Source organism: Xenopus tropicalis, chromosome 1, assembly GCF_000004195.4.
Source record: "Xenopus tropicalis strain Nigerian chromosome 1, UCB_Xtro_10.0, whole genome shotgun sequence".
NCBI classification, from domain to species: Eukaryota; Metazoa; Chordata; class Amphibia; order Anura; family Pipidae; genus Xenopus; species Xenopus tropicalis.
The window spans coordinates 79008357-79025733 of NC_030677.2; the positions used below are offsets into that span (position 1 = coordinate 79008357).

The 17377-nt window shown below is 35.6% G+C and overlaps 1 protein-coding gene across 9 annotated transcripts in view; it reads right to left on the minus strand.

The window, feature by feature from the left end:
* The window catches only part of rufy3 (RUN and FYVE domain containing 3), a 55719-nt gene that overhangs the window by 16438 nt on the left and 21904 nt on the right, over positions 1 to 17377 (minus strand). For 8 of the 9 annotated variants that reach the window (XR_004222620.1, XM_012964907.3, XM_018094279.2 and 5 more), the window contains 8 exon segments: positions 9063 to 9236; positions 6989 to 7106; positions 6340 to 6441; positions 4225 to 4348; positions 3588 to 3649; positions 2609 to 2674; positions 1970 to 2039; positions 660 to 752 (listed from right to left, as the gene is read on the minus strand). Coding sequence is in view for 8 of the 9 variants with exons in the window: in XM_012964907.3 (XP_012820361.1) it covers positions 660 to 752; positions 1970 to 2039; positions 2609 to 2674; positions 3588 to 3649; positions 4225 to 4348; positions 6340 to 6441; positions 6989 to 7106; positions 9063 to 9236 (809 nt within the window). In the remaining variant the exon portion in view is untranslated. 9 annotated transcript variants of the gene reach the window in all.

Below are 17377 nucleotides of genomic sequence, written 5' to 3' on the forward strand. Positions count from 1 at the left end.
AAGGCAGGAGCACCCTTGTATAACAGTGAAGTTTTAACTGATGTTTTTTTTTTTTTAGCAAAAATATTTTATCTTTAAAGGTACCAAACACTGCATTTTCACCATAAGTTTATTAAATAGTGCTTGTGCTGAACACTTTTTTTTGTATTTTGCTTTAGTTAAAGGAGTGCAACCCCCTTTCTGCATCATCTGGTACACAAGTGCATACAAAAATGCAGTGAGGTTGAAGCCGCAACCTCGTACCATCCTCTCCTGTGCGATTGCTGAAACAAAGCATGCAAAGTTAATGCCAGATCAGCTTCAACTGCACATGTTCTTGCTAGCAAGCTGGTCAAGAAGAGGATTTAAAGCAGTGTTATGTGGCTCCCAATGGTTATTTCTTACACTAAAAAAGAAAATGAAACCACTATCAAATTAGTACATCCTGGTGCTGCTAAGTCACTGCTTGAATAGAAGCCAGTAAAACAAACTACCAGTACACAGGTAATATAGTATTATATGTATTATCACTTTTTATCACAAAGCCTAATGAAAGCCGAAACTTATTATCCCTTTACCCTATATAAGTTCAGAAGACAAAAAAATTTGTGTTGTGCTTCATAAAAGCAAAAATATTAGGAAAATATAAACCATGTGTTGGCTGAAAAGAGTTAACATACTTTTTTGCTTGCCTCAGAGTAATACGAAGTCTCCTCTTTAATTCTTTCCATTTCCTCTTGCATTGTTATGATCCTGTTGTTTGCAACTGCAAGCTAAAATCACATTTTTAAAACAGTGTTTACTGACATGTGGATAAGGCTTACACAGATTTGATTTTGATTTGGGACATTTCATTAGAACAGGAGCCGAATATTAAATGATTTATATCACTTGATTCCCATTTGAAACAATATTTTACCAACAGAGCAAATTAGAACGCTCAGTGCTACAGGAAAAAATACTAACCTGCCAAAAAAATAAACTGCACTATAAAAATATACATTCAGTATCTCTATGCAATGTCATTCGACATTTGAACAAGCTGCAAAAAGTCTACAGTATATCTACTTAAAAAAAATTATGTTTTTATTTACTATGGTTTTTTAATTATTGACCATTTCCTTCAACCGCTTTCCAACTTTCAGATGGGGATCACTGACCCTAGAAGTGATAAAATGTAAAGCTACAATTTTATTGTTAATGTTACTTATTGTAACAATTATTTATTAGTTTTTTTATTCTCTCCTATTTATCTGCCAATTTCTTATTGAAATGACTTGGTCGCTGAAGTAAACTGGACCCTAGCAACTAGATAGAGCTGATAAACAAAAAGCTAATTTAAAAAAGAAAAAAAAAAAAAAAAACAATATAAAAAAAAAATGGCAAATTGTGAATTACCAAAACAGTCCCTGCTATTCTACACCAGATACTGACACGCACTGGATGGGAGTAACCATACCAAATAACCCCTCCTGGGGGCAACTAATTAACAAAGCAATACCAATCATTAAGCTTACCTCTTAGGTTAGGGGCACTCAAAATTTCAAGACTACTGATTTGCTATGTAATTATGTCACACAGGAAGTTTAGTAGTTGCTTATTCTAACTGTCTAGATACAGGTTTAATTATATGACACAAGCCTTTCACTACAAAGGAGCCTTCAGGTCCCTGATTTTGCATGCATAAAAAGCAGCTACAACATTTTAAGAGCTAATAGAAAATGCGATTGTTTCAAACTATTTTTTGACTAAATTGTTTATATTGTTTTAACCAAAAATAAGCACCTTTTATTGATGACAGTATCCCGTTAAGAGTTAAATAATTATATTAAATGCAGAGTGCACTACGAAAGCAACTAAGATCCAACAATCCGAGTTATAGATCTTGTGTTCATGAAGCAGTTTAGTCTGTGTGTGACATTATATTCCAATGTTCATCGCGAAAACATATGCTAGTGCAGTTTTTGATAAACACAGCAGCAATACATACCTCTTCAGTTAGTTTGGTGTTTGACTTCTCTAATGCATCCACTTTTGCCTGCAAATTATTCACTGTGGCACTTTAATAAAAAGCAAAACGGGAGTAAAGTTAGCAATACAGCAGGGATCAGAAAGCAAACTAAAACACAAAAAAGACACTGTACGTTCTGGAAAACAACTGTATTTCAAATACTAAAGTAAGATAAATCAGCAAAAACAGATTGAAGGACGAGCAAATGTTTTTTTACTGCCACAGTCCCTGTAGCTTATAATCCCCTGCTGGAGTTCTGTTGCTCCTGTACATGACCACACCTTCATCTTTACATGCCATGTACTATGAAGGACTGGCACTTCTCCCAAACCACACCAACCTCAAGCACCAATACATCCCCACTCCCCCAAACCTTATGATACAAAGTGGCATAGATCGTGTTAGGTGTTTTTGTTATCCTTTAATAGTTTTAGGTATCAGAGGTGTCATCTCAGTTATATTCACAGTTTGAGAAGATGGCTCTTGGTGATAACAGAACTATAAATGTTGCATTCTAGATTATATTACAGAACAGATTTAGCTTTTTTCTATTAAGACTAATCACTTATAGTTATAAAGTAAGTTGCCAAACAGTACAGTTTGTAATTGATTCTCTACCTTAGCTGTCTGTTGAGTTCTTCAACATAGTTCTTCTGGTCAAGAATGGCAGTTATTTGCCCATCTCTATAAAAACAAAGAACAATAATGTTATACTTCTTACAATAAAATAATTATTGTCTACTGGTGGAGCCATTCAGAGCATTGCACATGGAACATGTGGTTAGAAATAAATACCACCATCATATATCATAAATGTAATACAGAAGACCTACATACAATTATTCTATTTGTTTTCTTATAGTGGGAAAACAATACTTAATATATACATTATTTTAAATTTGCTTATACAGTTGCAGGCAAAGGGGATGCTAAAAAAAACAGGCATAATTCTCTTTACAATGTAGTTGTCATACTGTAGAAGGCAGAATATGTGCTATTTGATTCTAAATTCAGATCAAGCAAAGTTTTGCTCTGGTTCCATAAAAGGCAACTAGTCAGTAGTGTAGCTTTTATGGGCAAAGTGTATTGGCATCCATACAATGGACTACAGTAAATTACATCCATGTATTGTCTTTTCTTACTTTATGTTTATTAAGATATAAAGCTTACAATATCAGTCAGAACAATATAATATACAATAATAATAATAATAATATATACAATAATATACATATTCAGCAGAGATTTGCCCCAGGCACAATATGCACTTGTCCTTTGTCAAGAAAGGAGACTGTGTTATGAACAGTCTGTGCAATGACTGCATGCTTCATTTCAGACCTGGAGTGCACTCAGATTGGTAACAGAACCGTGTCACTTTTAGGTCATGTAGCAGAGATATCAGTTTAGTTAAAAGATCACGGCTGGTATAACATATTAATATCAAACAAGTTACTGCTGACATTTGCTCAAACAAACAGCTTGATCTTGACAATCATATATTTATATAGATGGACAAAGAAGAGCCAGTTATTGACTGGTGAAACTCTGAAATTATACAGAACAATGAAAAAATAGAAAAGTATTCTCTATGACTTACCCTTCACTGCATTTAGCTATTGGGCCCTCTTTTAGATACATTGAGAAATCAATAACTCCAACCTAAATGATGATGAAGAAAGAAATACATATTTTAAGATTCAATAGAAGTAGTTTTTCTGTAATTATAGCTTGACAGAATATCAACTTACCCCTGTAATCTCTCTATCAAACACTATTCCTAGTCAGCCTTCACAATGCTCACACTTCTCTATTGGTTAGTTTAAGGTCTCCAAAGATAAAATTGCCCAAATGTATATTGACGTTTAAACTGCTGGCCAAACTATCAACACCACCTAAAGTACTTGTATTTTCTAAAATTAAAGAAGTAGTTCACCTTGAAATTAACTGTTAGTATGATAACTATGTCAGTGGGAAGTTGGGAACTACAAATCATAAAAACATGTTTTGAGATGTGCATGAATGACATTCAAGAATGATGTGTGGAGTATTTTCAGCAACATATAGAGTGCTTTATGTTACAAAATCAATATACATATTATATTCTAGATCTTCTGCTCATTAAAAATGTGCATACATTTAAGCCAAGATACATATATCTTTGTTCAAGGATATGTATAGTATGCAAACCCTGTGAAAGACTGACTTGAATGTGCAATGATCTTTATAACACTAACCTGTGAATCTAGGTCTTCCCCTTTCATGCAGAAATTAGCATCAATCACATTGAGCCCAACAAGAAGTCCAGAAATGATAGCACCTTCTTCCTCCATCATTAGTGCATTTGGTTCATAAAATTCACTGTTTTAGAAAGAAAAAATGATCATATGCTGAGACATGCAGAACTTTTTTCTGAAGATTTTAAAGCCAACTTTTGCTAAATTATTATTCTTACTGCAATTGGTTATAAGTTCTGCAACAAATGTTACAGAAGTATAAGGTTATTTAATAAAAGATAAAAAAAAATTGCTGCAGGTCTAATAACTTATAGCAACCAATCAATAAGAAGCATTTACTGGACACCTGTATTAAAGAAACCATCCTATTGGTTGCTATGAGTTACTGTTCCTGCGCAGACTTAATGCCTTTATTTATATATGTGAGTTAGACTATAAAAATGAAGTTTATTATCAAAAATGCTTTACAAGCACATATATTATTATTATTATTATTATTATTATATGCAGTTATGGGACCTATCATGCATAATATGTCAGATAAAACAAATCAGTGAAAAATGAAAAGTTTAGTCATAGAGGATTGCTATAAGTACTTGATAATTACTTTAGCCACAAACTACATCAATCTAAGCATTTTGAGAAACCATTAAAAAGATTCAGTGGAAGTTTTTATGGCTATTTTGTTCTTCAATAAATATTTTTGTGGAGTATCCAATTCTCTGTTGTATTATTATGATATATTTAGTGTCGTATTTATGGGTCAACAGGTAGATGTTGCTAGTGCACAACTAAGACTTCTTCACTGGGACCACTCTGGGACTGATATATCAGCTATTAACAGCCTCAGTTTGTTTTTAACAGCCAACTATCATTAAATAATTCCATTCATTTGAGTTTCCATATTAAAAGCCTCAGTTAGAAGGTCTTATGACTAACTTATAGTACTATGACATAAAACAGTTTAGCCAGCAACAGACACAAAACCAAAAATTTATGAACATTATCATGGCTGTCAAGGGTCGCAGTGAACAGATCATCTGTTTCACACATTCAGTAGTACAGGTTACACTGCTTTGTGTATCTGTTCCACTTTTTCTATATCAGTAGGCTATTTTTCTGTGGCAAACTGAAATACTTCTTTCATTCAACAAAGGTTTAGCACAGCACAATTATTTATTAGCAGCAGTTTTACATGCCAACACTGGGAACCAAGGAAACTCTCTAGTGGACCTGCATTTTAATAAGCTACAGAAAAATACAAACTGCAGTAAGTGGCCTACTATTTGTGAACATGGCACTTATTCTGTTTAATCTCTTGATGTCATTTTATAGCCTATATTCACAACTAATAAGGAAAAAGATATTGCACGGCATTTCTCAAGTACCACTGTGATCTCTTGAGAAATATATAATGGTGTTAGCCACAATTAAAGTAATGGTATAATATATTAAATGACTGTTTGGATAACAGAAGAATATTGAAGTAAATATGCGAACAAAATGTAACTTAGTGAGAACATCAAGCTAGTTTTGGTTAGTCTACAGAGGGTATATGAGAGCAGTACTAAGCAGGAAAGCAATTCCATTCCAAAGAGCAATGACAAACTAAAAAATGACATGTCAACCAAAAAAATGTTTGTCTAATAAAAGAAAATATAAGTATAAGAAACTTTCCAATATGAATTATTAAAAAGTTATTAGTAAATGTAATTGCTATTGAAAGCAGCTTTTGCTTAACTACTGGTTATGAATTTTTAAACATTGTTCCAAAAGCCAGAGCCACTAGGGGCAAAGAGTAGATAAATACAAACACTGCTTTTTAATTATATATAAAAATAATTTCTAAACCATTACAAATTTATAATAAATGTACATTGCAAAGTTGTTTAGAATTATGTTTTCTTATATTAGGCTAAAATGAATTTTTGGGTTGACATGAATAGTACACCTGTTGCACTATATCATTCAGTAAGAAAAGCCAAACAAAACACCCTAATTTGCCAGTAAAATGTTTTGAAAACTAAGGTACTGATATTAGCCAAGAGCAGATACAGTAATGTATGTAGTCAATATACAGTACATTAGAACTGCACCCTGATAATTCAAACTCACCTGAGGAGATCTTTTCTGTTAATAAGGGCTTTCATGTATTCTGAAAGTTTCTTCTGCATTAGGGCTAGACGAAGCCAGGCACGACCTCTTCCTACAGGTGTTCTGCCACAGAGGAACGCAACAAACAAGCTGAATTAGCATCTTACAAAAAATGCATGTGCACCACTTATTTCAGTCATTTGTTGTGTATTTTTAAAAAGCATAAACAGCCACTTAATGAAAGTTATTCATATGCTATCAAAATGTAAAGCAAGAGTTCCAAGTGATCCTTAATAAGCATTGCCAGTGTTTGTTACTGTCAGCACATTTCCCATTCACAGGAGTGGATTGATGCTAGTAAATAAAACAGAAAGTATTTTCTTAGATTGATATCATACTTTCAAGAACTAATGCAGACCAAGTGTGGATATTTATAAATACATGGGATATTCTCAGTGTTTAATGGAGCCAGTCTACAGACCATTTAAATGCATATGCAATCCACAAACAGACCTACACACCAAAGGTGAATAATTCACCTTCTGAATAATAGCTAATCCTGTACAAATTCAAAGAAAAACTCAATTTGGAAAAATATGTATATATAGTTATTATATTGTGTGGCTGTCCAAAAAATTGTAGGCATAATTGTCATTCCAATGCACCTTACCTGAGCCCTGGAAGGTCTTTTACACTTGCTGTGATTTCTGCTGCTTCTGGTACAAGCTTTTCCACTAACTCGAGAGGTCCCCAAAATGATTTATTCTGGCCTAGAAAGGTCTTCTTAGCTGTCAAAGGAATACCACAAAGCAAATGCAATAATCAAGGATAAATAATTCATTCAGAATGTTGTGCACCTGAAATACATGCATATGTAGGAAAATTTTGTGTGGGAGCCACAAAAATCTATATTTGTACTGTGCATCTATTTTAGTACAAATAAAAAAAAATATTAAAAAAACATTATGTTTATAACTATAACCAGCCACAATTAATTGCAGCCAAAGCAATGAATTTTTTTTTTTTTTTTAAACAAAGCATGAAAACAGTCAGTAGGGTTATGTACAGTTACAGGCAAATTCAACTCGTCTATTTTTGAAGGAGAAGCAGTATTTTTTTTTATACCAGGCTGGGGTGTTGTAGCAGAAAATATGCCATGGCCCTTCAATTATACTAACAGAAAACATTCTTTACTTTTATAATGGTTGGCATAATCTGTTTACACTGTTTACATAGAAAATAATTCACTCTACCATTTAAAATTTTATTCTCGAACCAACAAATATATTTTTAGTTCTATTATATTGGTGTGTAGGCAGCCATCTCAGTGCATTGTGCCTGAGTTTGAGCTTTCAGAAGAAGCCAGCTCTACATTAGAACTACTTTCAAGTAACCTATTGTTTCTCCTACTCCCAAGTAACTAGAGGAGTCCCAAGCCGGACTTGGATTTCTTACTATTGAGTGCTATTCTGATATCTACTGGGAGCTGCTATCTTGCTACCTTCCCATTGTTCTGTTCATCGGCTGCTAGGAGGGGGGGTGATATCAAACCAACTTGCATCTCAGCAGTAAAGTGTGACTGAAGTTTATCAGAGCACAAGTTACATGGCTGCGGCACCCTGGGAAATGAAGAATATGGCTAGCCCCATGTGTAATTTCAGAATAAAATATAAAAAAAAAATCTGTTTGTGCTTCTTAAAATGGATTTCAATGCAGGATTCTCCTGGAGCAGCTCTAATAACAGATGCGTTTTATAAAAAAATCTGTTTTCCCATGACAGTATTCCTTTAAAGGTTTAAATGTCACTCTTTAAGAAAGGGCCAAGATAAACCAGAAACAATAACCACAAAAGTTTTAGAGCCAATAAAAGCAGTAGCTACATATTGCCCAATTTACAGGGTGCCACTTTTCTTTTTTGGATTTATACTTTTGGCAGATTGGCTAATCTTTGCAGTCACCTGAAACCATAGGGTGTAGCACTATAATCTAGAGCTGAATTGGGCCTGCCACACACTGCATTTCTTGGATGCGTTAATTCAGACATTTTCTGCCCCATATGTGCAGATAATTAGCTTCAAATTGATCCGCCTTGTCACTGCACACATGTGGTGGATTTTGCCCCCCCCCCAAAAAAAAATCAATAGTGTGACAACTGAGACCCAAATGAATTCTTGGCTTTCAATTGGCCTTTTATTATTAAAATACTGCAGGTTCCCATACAAACTCCCTAAGCTTTGAAGTACATCTTTTTTTCTGTGTGATGGGTTGTCTTTTAACTCTGGAACTACCTTTAGTTTGTCACTTCATTAGTAAGTCTCTTGTTCAACATGAGTTCAATGTATAGAGCTTGTGCATTTATGATTTCCTTAGTAATTAGTAAAATAGCAAACAGGGAACTTAAAGCTGCTCCATGTTTGCTTCTTGTGCATAATTAGGATACCCAGTGCACTGAGCAAATGTGAGAAGTGCAATGACATCTAGGAAGAGCAGAAATGAAAATGAAAGTGATTGCTGTGCCTGAGACATAGAGGTGAGCAAAGCAATATATCATTGATATATGGAAAATTTTCAATCTGTTTTTAACATGTATGAATGTTTTAATACAAAACAAAATTTGGGTTTCATGTTTAGTTTTTAAAGGACTTTTATTATACATTTTTATTATACAGTGACCTGTCTGGGCGACAGGTCACCTTTAAGAAACAGCTAATAAACTTTAAGCATTCCTTTGCCAGACAGCTTACCTTTCAGCCCATGTTTCAAGCAGTGCTCCATCACAACAAAAAATTGCTGCAAAGGTGCGTAGTCCGAGTCCAGAGTTCTGCCCAAATTAAGAGCAGATTCAATTAAGCCCTTTATGCTCAACTTTGCCATGTTCATTAGATTCATCCGTTCGTTGGCCATGAGATAATTGGGATCTAGAAAAATAAAAGATTCAAGGTCACTTTTCCATTATCAAAAAAAAAACTGCTGGATAAAAAGTTAGGCTACTACTTATTCCCTTGACACTGAGGGAAATTGCTCATGGCATTTTTACTGTAATAGCTAACGTCTTTAAAAAAAAAAAAAGCAACATGTACTTATAGTGATTACAGGTGAAACCAACAAGAATCAACCCATAACAATAACCGCTGTTTCACTGCCATTACATTCTACTAGAAAAGCATTAGCATAAATTGTTTTGTATGCAATAACCTTTAAAGAAGAGTGAAAAACAAAATGCTTACATAACTAATGGATTATGAGCAGGAATGATGGCATAAAGCAACACGTTTGTTACAGAGCAGTTGAGGTTAAAAACAAACAATTGTTCGCTAGCATTCCTGATAACAGAATCAGTCACTATACTATATATTTAAAAAAAATGGTGCTGCTACTTTAATTTTACATGACAAATGAACATATGAGGGCTGGATTACACAGGAGCTGATGTTGGATGTGCTAGCATTAAGAGTCTGAATGCTACAGATGGATGTCGATGTAAATTTCTGACAAAAAACATGGCGGACATTAAATTTAATCTAAAACTACATAAAACATTTGCCATTCAACATAACATAAACTTCAGAAGGAAATAATGCACTCTGCTTTTGTCTCTCACCGATGTACACTGCCGGATGTAGACACAAGAAAACTACATTTTACATTATAGCATGGAGGCAGTGTCACTTCTGCCATAAGGTGAGAACACTGCCTCAGGTGACATTGGGAGTGAAAGTTTCATTTTCTTTTTTTTAACAAAAATTTGTCTTTTCTAGTGTAGAGTGCGCATTTGCATGTTTGATGGAGATTCGCTGTTGCATGTGGAAAGATCTAATAGCATAACATTTCTTGTTTCAGTTGTCTAATTAAACACCAGATTTTTGTAAAATTTTAATGTATGGGTATTTCTATGGCAATTTTCCTATTTTCTATGAAAATATTAAATACAATAAATATATAAAAAAAGACATGCTGCAGATTGCCTGCCATAACAACGAACTGGAACTGTCCTGTGTGGTACCATAACTGTACTATGTTGCTTCTACTGGAGACAATTCTCTTTGATTACTATGGGGTGGAACATGCAACAATTTGCATTGGTAAAGAATATTAAATGAATACCATCCCAAACCTAACTTCTCACATCAAGGAAGCAGAGATAATCCCAGTACATTCTGAATGCCATCACTTAGGGCAATGGCACAAGTGGTGTTTTGTCATCAATAGGAATTCATTCATAGTCCACTCCAAGTGGGCAACAAAATGCCCAAAATACTTTTTGACTAAAGAACACTGGAATTGTTTGTTCCCAACCAGTCTAGCAATTCCCATGGTCAACAATACAATACAGCACAAGAGACGACAAAACGCCTTATAAGTCATTGGGGGACAATACATTTTTCAGTTAATACATTGTTCAGGAAATCACACTACATTATATGGTGACATTAAAGAACTCTACCTTTTTTAAACTCCTGAGACAGCTCAAAACTCAGTCTTGATGTTGTTGATCCAAAAATGAGGTCTGATTTATGGGCTTCCGACTTTGGTCTCATCATTGAGAAAACAAAATTCAGAACCTGGCCAGGCATTCCTGTCAGAAGACTACCCTTTCACTGGAGCCAGAGTATTAATGCTTCTGGATTTTATACACAGGGAAGACAGCAAAGCTGTCCCACTTTATTGCCCTTTGGACAAACTATAATTATAAAAAAAAAATGTCCTTTTCTCTGTTTATGATCAGAAGCCATTCGAGATAAAGTATCTGTTGTTTGCCTAAACTTAGGAATGGCATAGCTAATTACAGTGGTTTCTGTTAAATTGCATACTAAACAGAACATCTAAAGATGTAAACCTGTAATTATTAAGAACAATTTAAATCTATTTGACAGTGTAATTTGCCAGAAACTTTTAAAAACAATGCATTAATTATTTTTTCCTTACTGCAACTCACAGCATGCTTGATAGTCCATCAACAGCAGTTGCGCTATATGGCTAAAAAGTATGTAGACCCCCTTTAAATTTTGGACATGCAACAGAACTTGACTGGGCAGAACAGAGGCCTGACTACAGAACAACTAAGCATTATACAGTATACCAAAAGAAGCAAAATACAAATTCCACAGCATAGTGAAGAATGAAATGCCTTTAGATGATGCTTTTTGAGGCATATTGCTGTACTTATGATAGTGCTCACAACAAGCAAGGGGCATACTGCAGACACAAATAATTGAAACAAGTAGGTACTCTCGTTGCTTACATACATATTTATTGCCTCTGCTGCTTTATACTACAAGACTACTAGATTTTCTCAAAAGGAATGCCATTAATGCTTGTGGAGATACATTGAATTCATCACCCAAGCTAATATAAATTGGCATTGTGAAGTGAGGCTCAAGTGAAATAATGTAAAAGGAACCCATTATTCTACTGCCCAATTAAATGTATTAAAAGTAAAGACCACAGTTTGTGGTTTACACCCCTTTAATGATTATAAATAACTGGTTACTGAGTTGAGGCTAACAGAGCCTGTCTTCCCACTATGCTCTCGGTTTGCTCAATAAGCCCATGCAATGAAATCTAGTTATAAAATCGAACTTTTTGTGTTTATGAAAATATAAAACACCTTTTTCCACTGAAAATGTATTTCATGCAGTCAGTTTAAAATTTGCACACGTATATATTTTGAATGTCAACCAATATATTCATGTAAGGAATATTAAAAGTGACTTAAGCAGTTGCACCCAAACTGGTTTAGGTTTATATTTTTGCTTTTAGGTTAAGGTTTCAGAGAGAAAGCATAGCCAGAATTTCCCTTAGTTTAAGCTTTTTTACCAGCAGTTTATCTGAAATTCTCTAAAGCTGGCCATACACGCACCGATAATATTGACTAAACGATTTCGGCGAGTCGACCGATATCGCAGGAAGCTGGGGGGGGCCAGGTTAGAAAATTTTGATCGGGCGCCATAGAAGGTGCCTGACCAAAATCTGCCGTCAGGGCTGAATCGGCAGAAGGAGGTAGAAATCCTATTGTTTCTACCTCCTTATCTGCTGTTTCAGCCCTGAACGGTGTGTGGCGGATCTGACGATGTTTCGTGCGACCGATGGTCGCATGAAACATCGTCAGATCGCCACATGTGTGGCCACCTTAAATCTCAGAGGTGATGGGGTGAATTCAAACCAATAACCACACCACCCCTTGTGTTTAAAAATACTATAAATCTGGTCAGTGGAATCCTGTGGGAACATTACTTTTTAATCATTTTTGTACTATATTACCTTTTTTAAATCAATCTCCTATAAGCCAGTTCGAATAAAATCACAATAGCCCTTAAAGGGGTGGTTCACCTAAAGCATATCATTTAGGGGCCTATTTATTAAAGCACGACTGGTACGAATTACAAAAAAAAATCATATTTGATTGTACTGTGGGTATTTTCTGCGACTTTTTCGTACTTTGCAACAAAATGTGTGTGACAAAATCGTATTGTCCCGCCGACTACGAAAGTTTCGGATTCATTCATTCAGATTCATTTGAGTCCTATGGGAGGCTTCCAAAATAATGCACAGAAGGATCAAAGTCAGAAAGGTTTTCCTGCTGTTTACGATCGAAAATCTTGTGTCTTTCAGATCGCCAAAACGATATTATCGTGACTAATACGATTTTTTCATAAGCATTTTCGTGATATTTAATCCGAATTTTTCCCAATTTGGCATTCAAACTCGTACTTTGATGAATAGACCCCTTAGTATGTTATAGACTGTCCAATTACTAGCAATTTTGCAACTTGGAATAAAACTTAAGAGTTTTATTCCTGTTCTATCTCTTTACAGCTTACAGCAAAAACTATTGCTCTGTGAGACTACAATTTTATTATTGTTACGTATACCTATTCAGTCCCTCTACTGTACTTATTCCAGTTACTTATTCAAACCACTGCCTGGCTAAAATGGAAAATAAGAACCTAGCAAAGAGATTGCTGAAATACCTGCTGAAAAGCTAAATATCAGAAACCATTAAAAAATGCAAAATAAAGGCCAACTGCAAACTGTCTCAGAATATCACGGTCTACATTAAAACGTTAAATTTAAAGGTGAACTACCATTTTAACGCTTAAAAATGCTGGGGCATAATAGAAATTAAATACAATATTAAAGGTGAAGACACACAGAGCTTGTAGTAGCAGCTACTTGTCACTCCTACTAAAACAGACAATCATAAGCGATAGGGTACTTGAATACATTGCAGTTCACAATACTATAAGTTTATGCCAGCATGGTTTTATGCGTAACAGATCTTGCCAGACAAATTTAGTCGCCTTTTATGAGGAGGTGAGCAGGAACCTCGATGCTGGAAAGGCAGTTGATGTCATCTTCTTGGACTTTGCTAAAGCATTTGATACAGTACCTCACAGAAGGTTAATGATCAAATTAAGGAATATTGGCCTAGAACATAATATTTGTAATTGGACAGAGAACTGGCTGAAGGATAGATTACAAAGAGTGGTGGTAAATGGAACATTTTCTAATTGGACCAGTGTTGTTAGAGGAGTACCGCAGGGGTCAGTCCTTGGTCCTTTGCTTTTTAACTTGTTTATTAATGACCTAGAGGTGGGTATAGAGAGTACTGTTTCTATTTTTGCTGACAACACTTAATTGTGCAAAACTATAAGTTCCATGCAGGATGCTGCCGCTCTGCAGAGCTATTTGACAAAATTGGAAAACTGGGCAGCAAACTGGAAAATGAGGTTCAATGTGGACAAGTGCAAAGTTGTAAAATGGTAATTTGTTGGAGGTATCCTTAATGGAGAAGGATCTAGGGGTTTTTGTAGATAACAAGTTGTCTAATTCCAGGCAGTGTCATTCTGTGGCTACTAAAGCAAATAAAGTGCTGTCTTGTATAAAAAAAGGGCATTGACTCAAGGAATGAAAACATAATTTTGCCTCTTTATAGGTCCCTGGTAAGGCCTCACCTTGAGTATGCGGTGCAGTTTTGGGCTCCAGTCCTTAAGAAACATATTAATGAGCTGGAGAGAGTGCAGAGACGTGCAACTAAACTGGTAAAGGGGATGGAAGCTTTAAGCTATGAGGTTAGATTGGCGAGGTTGGGGTTGTTTTCTCTGGAAAAGAGGCGCTTGCGAGGGGACATGATTACTCTGTACAAGTACATTAGAGGGGATTATAGGCAGATGGGGGGTGTTGTGTTTTCCCATAAAAGTGATCAACGCACCAGAGGCCACCCCTTTTGATTAGAGGAATGGAGCTTCCATTTGAAGCAGCGTAGGTGGTTTTTCACAGTGAGGTCAGTGAGGTTGTGGAATGCCCTTTCTAGTGATGTGGTAATGGCAGATTCTGTTAATGCCTTTAAGAGGGGCCTGGATGAGTTCTTGAACAAGCATAGTATCCAAGGCTATTGTGATACTAATATCTACAGTTAGTATTAGTGGTTGTATATATAGTTTATGTATGTGATAGTATAGATTGGTATAAATAGTATAGGTTGTGTGTGCTGGGTTTACTTGGAAGGGTTGAACTTGATGGACACTGGTCATTTTTCAACCCTATGTAACTATGTAACTATCATTTACTGATAATTGTCTCAACATGTGTTTTAGCAGAGGTAATTCTCAGTATTGTCTATTGCAGGGTATTTGGCGTTAAGTAGCCGTGACAAGTAGCTGCTACTAAGTAGCTCTGTGTGTCTTCACCCTTAATATTGTATTTAATTTCTAATATGCCCCTGTTGTATTTGTGAGATGCTGGCACTATATAAATTAAAATGACCACTTCTGGTTACATTGCTAAAGGGACCCTTAGGGGCCTAAACTCTACCTCTTTTGCCAAAGTAGAGTATCAGGACAGGCAGTGTGGTCCCTTAGGGTTTCACTACAGCCACAATGTGGCCCTAGGCATATTACAACAATATGACACCCCACCCCCCCAGCGTTTCACAACATTAGTGTCCCCAAGCATTTCATAACATGCACATAAGTCTCCTGCTGATTTATACTGTTTATAATTGCTCAAGCAGTAAAGAAAAGCACACGTAAATGGCAAGTTAAACAATCACAGATTTTGTTTTTCACTTAAAGTAGACATATAGGGGGGAATTCACAAAAGTGGAGATAGCCCTGTTTTGGAGAAAAAGTGGTGGAAAAAGCTTTCTCCAGATTCACAAACAGAAATCCGCATAAATTCCAACTCAACCGCCACTTTTCTGTTTTTGGTGAAAGAAAGACAGTTTACAAACACTTTTGTGAATTTGTCGTTTAAACGACATTTATACACTTTTGTGAATTTGTCGTTTTAACAACATTTTTCCCGACATTTTCAAAACGGAGTAAAGCTCAGTGTAGCTCTTCTGTTTTGTTTTGTTTAACCCAGGTCTCCAGTTCACACCTCTAGTAGGAGCCTCATTAGGGGATCATTAACATACTAATGGGGATTAGCAGGTTATTGTTAGGAGACAAGTTTCTGTCTAACCCTAGAACAACAGGTGCAAAAAGCCTCATTAACATTTTATAAACAAGTAAAATACTGATTCAATTTTTTTTATTTATATCTTTTATAAAAAAAAGTTTTTACCACACATTTGCATTGTTATGCTAGTTTCAGCTTAATGAATGAGGCAATAAGATTTTGAGCGAATATATTGTATACATTTTTATTTAAAGGAAAAGTAAAGCCTCCCAGGCAAATTTTTAGTTTCAGCAGCAAGTCTACAACTACAGAGCCGGATTGCTGCTGGCCAGTAATGAGTAGGGGCTAGAGAAGAAGGTATTTAGACCCTTAAATCTTGTTACAGAAGTGAAATTACAAAGAAATATAGAAAACATTTGAAAGCCCAACTTATCCTGAAAAAAAGATGTGTAGTTTCCCTGGGAGCTTAGAATTGGTATGACAGAGTTACACTGAGCTTTACTCCACATTATATACAGTGAGAAGTAGTGGCACCCCACTCACATTATAGACAGTAAGAAGCACTGAGTAGTGGCACTTCATGTACTTTATTTACAGTGACAGGCAATGGCTACTGGAATTCTAAGGCATTATAAAGGCAGTGGGCACAGCCACTCCAAGGAGGAGGAACTGCATTAATACTGCAGTGATAAGGTGGCAAATTGAAATAGCTGTGCCTGTGCTCATTAGGCAGCAAAACAGATTATTAAGGTAACACCACTCTTGCAGTACCACCTCTAGGTTATTCCTTGGTACAAAAGTAACCTAGAACAAAGAATCACAACTATACTATTATCCTGTTTATATTGACAAAATATTTTGCGTTGCTTTTACTGATATTGTATATCATTCCCAATCAAATGTAACACATGTGCAATATACAGTTAACCGTCTGTCATTTTCTTTCCCTTTCCTTGTCTTTGTCTTCTGCTTTTCTCCTCTATCCCTTTGTTTTTCTCTCTCCTTCCAGCATTTTTGTTCTTATTTATTTTTCTATACATTCCAAATTTTCACAACCTCTTCCCCCATTCTGCATTCTGTTTATGCTGTCCACTCAGCAGAGCCTATGAAATGCCACTTTCTGCTCCCGCACCTTGTCTCCTGTTACAGAGGGCTGTGTTCACAATCCTCCCTGTTCCGCACATGCAGCTGCTAGCTGGAAACCCCACCTCTTCAGTGACAAGAGAGCAGAAGCATTAGGGCTAAACTGCACGGGATATTTTTTCAGATTTTGTGGGTCAGATTTTATCTGATCCTTCATGCAACAGCACAAGATTTTGTAGGATCCTACAAAATCTGATCTCTATAGGATGTAATGTTAAGTTAAATCAGATAAAGTCTGATGGTGTGTTCTGTTCCTGTATCTCCATCCAACATTCAATGTATTTCAATGAGAAATAGAAAAAGTCAGTCACCATCGGATTTTATCTTCTTGTAGAAGACGCAGCATGCAGTGTTCCCTTCTGACAGGCTTGTGGTGTCATGTGACTTTTATGTAGTTTACATTCAGGTTTTTATGTTGGTTCCATTATATTTTAGCCCACGCAGATACATCCGACTTGTAGAATGTGTTTTGTCTGTCCCACACCATCCTATAAAATCTACCGTGGAGTTTAGT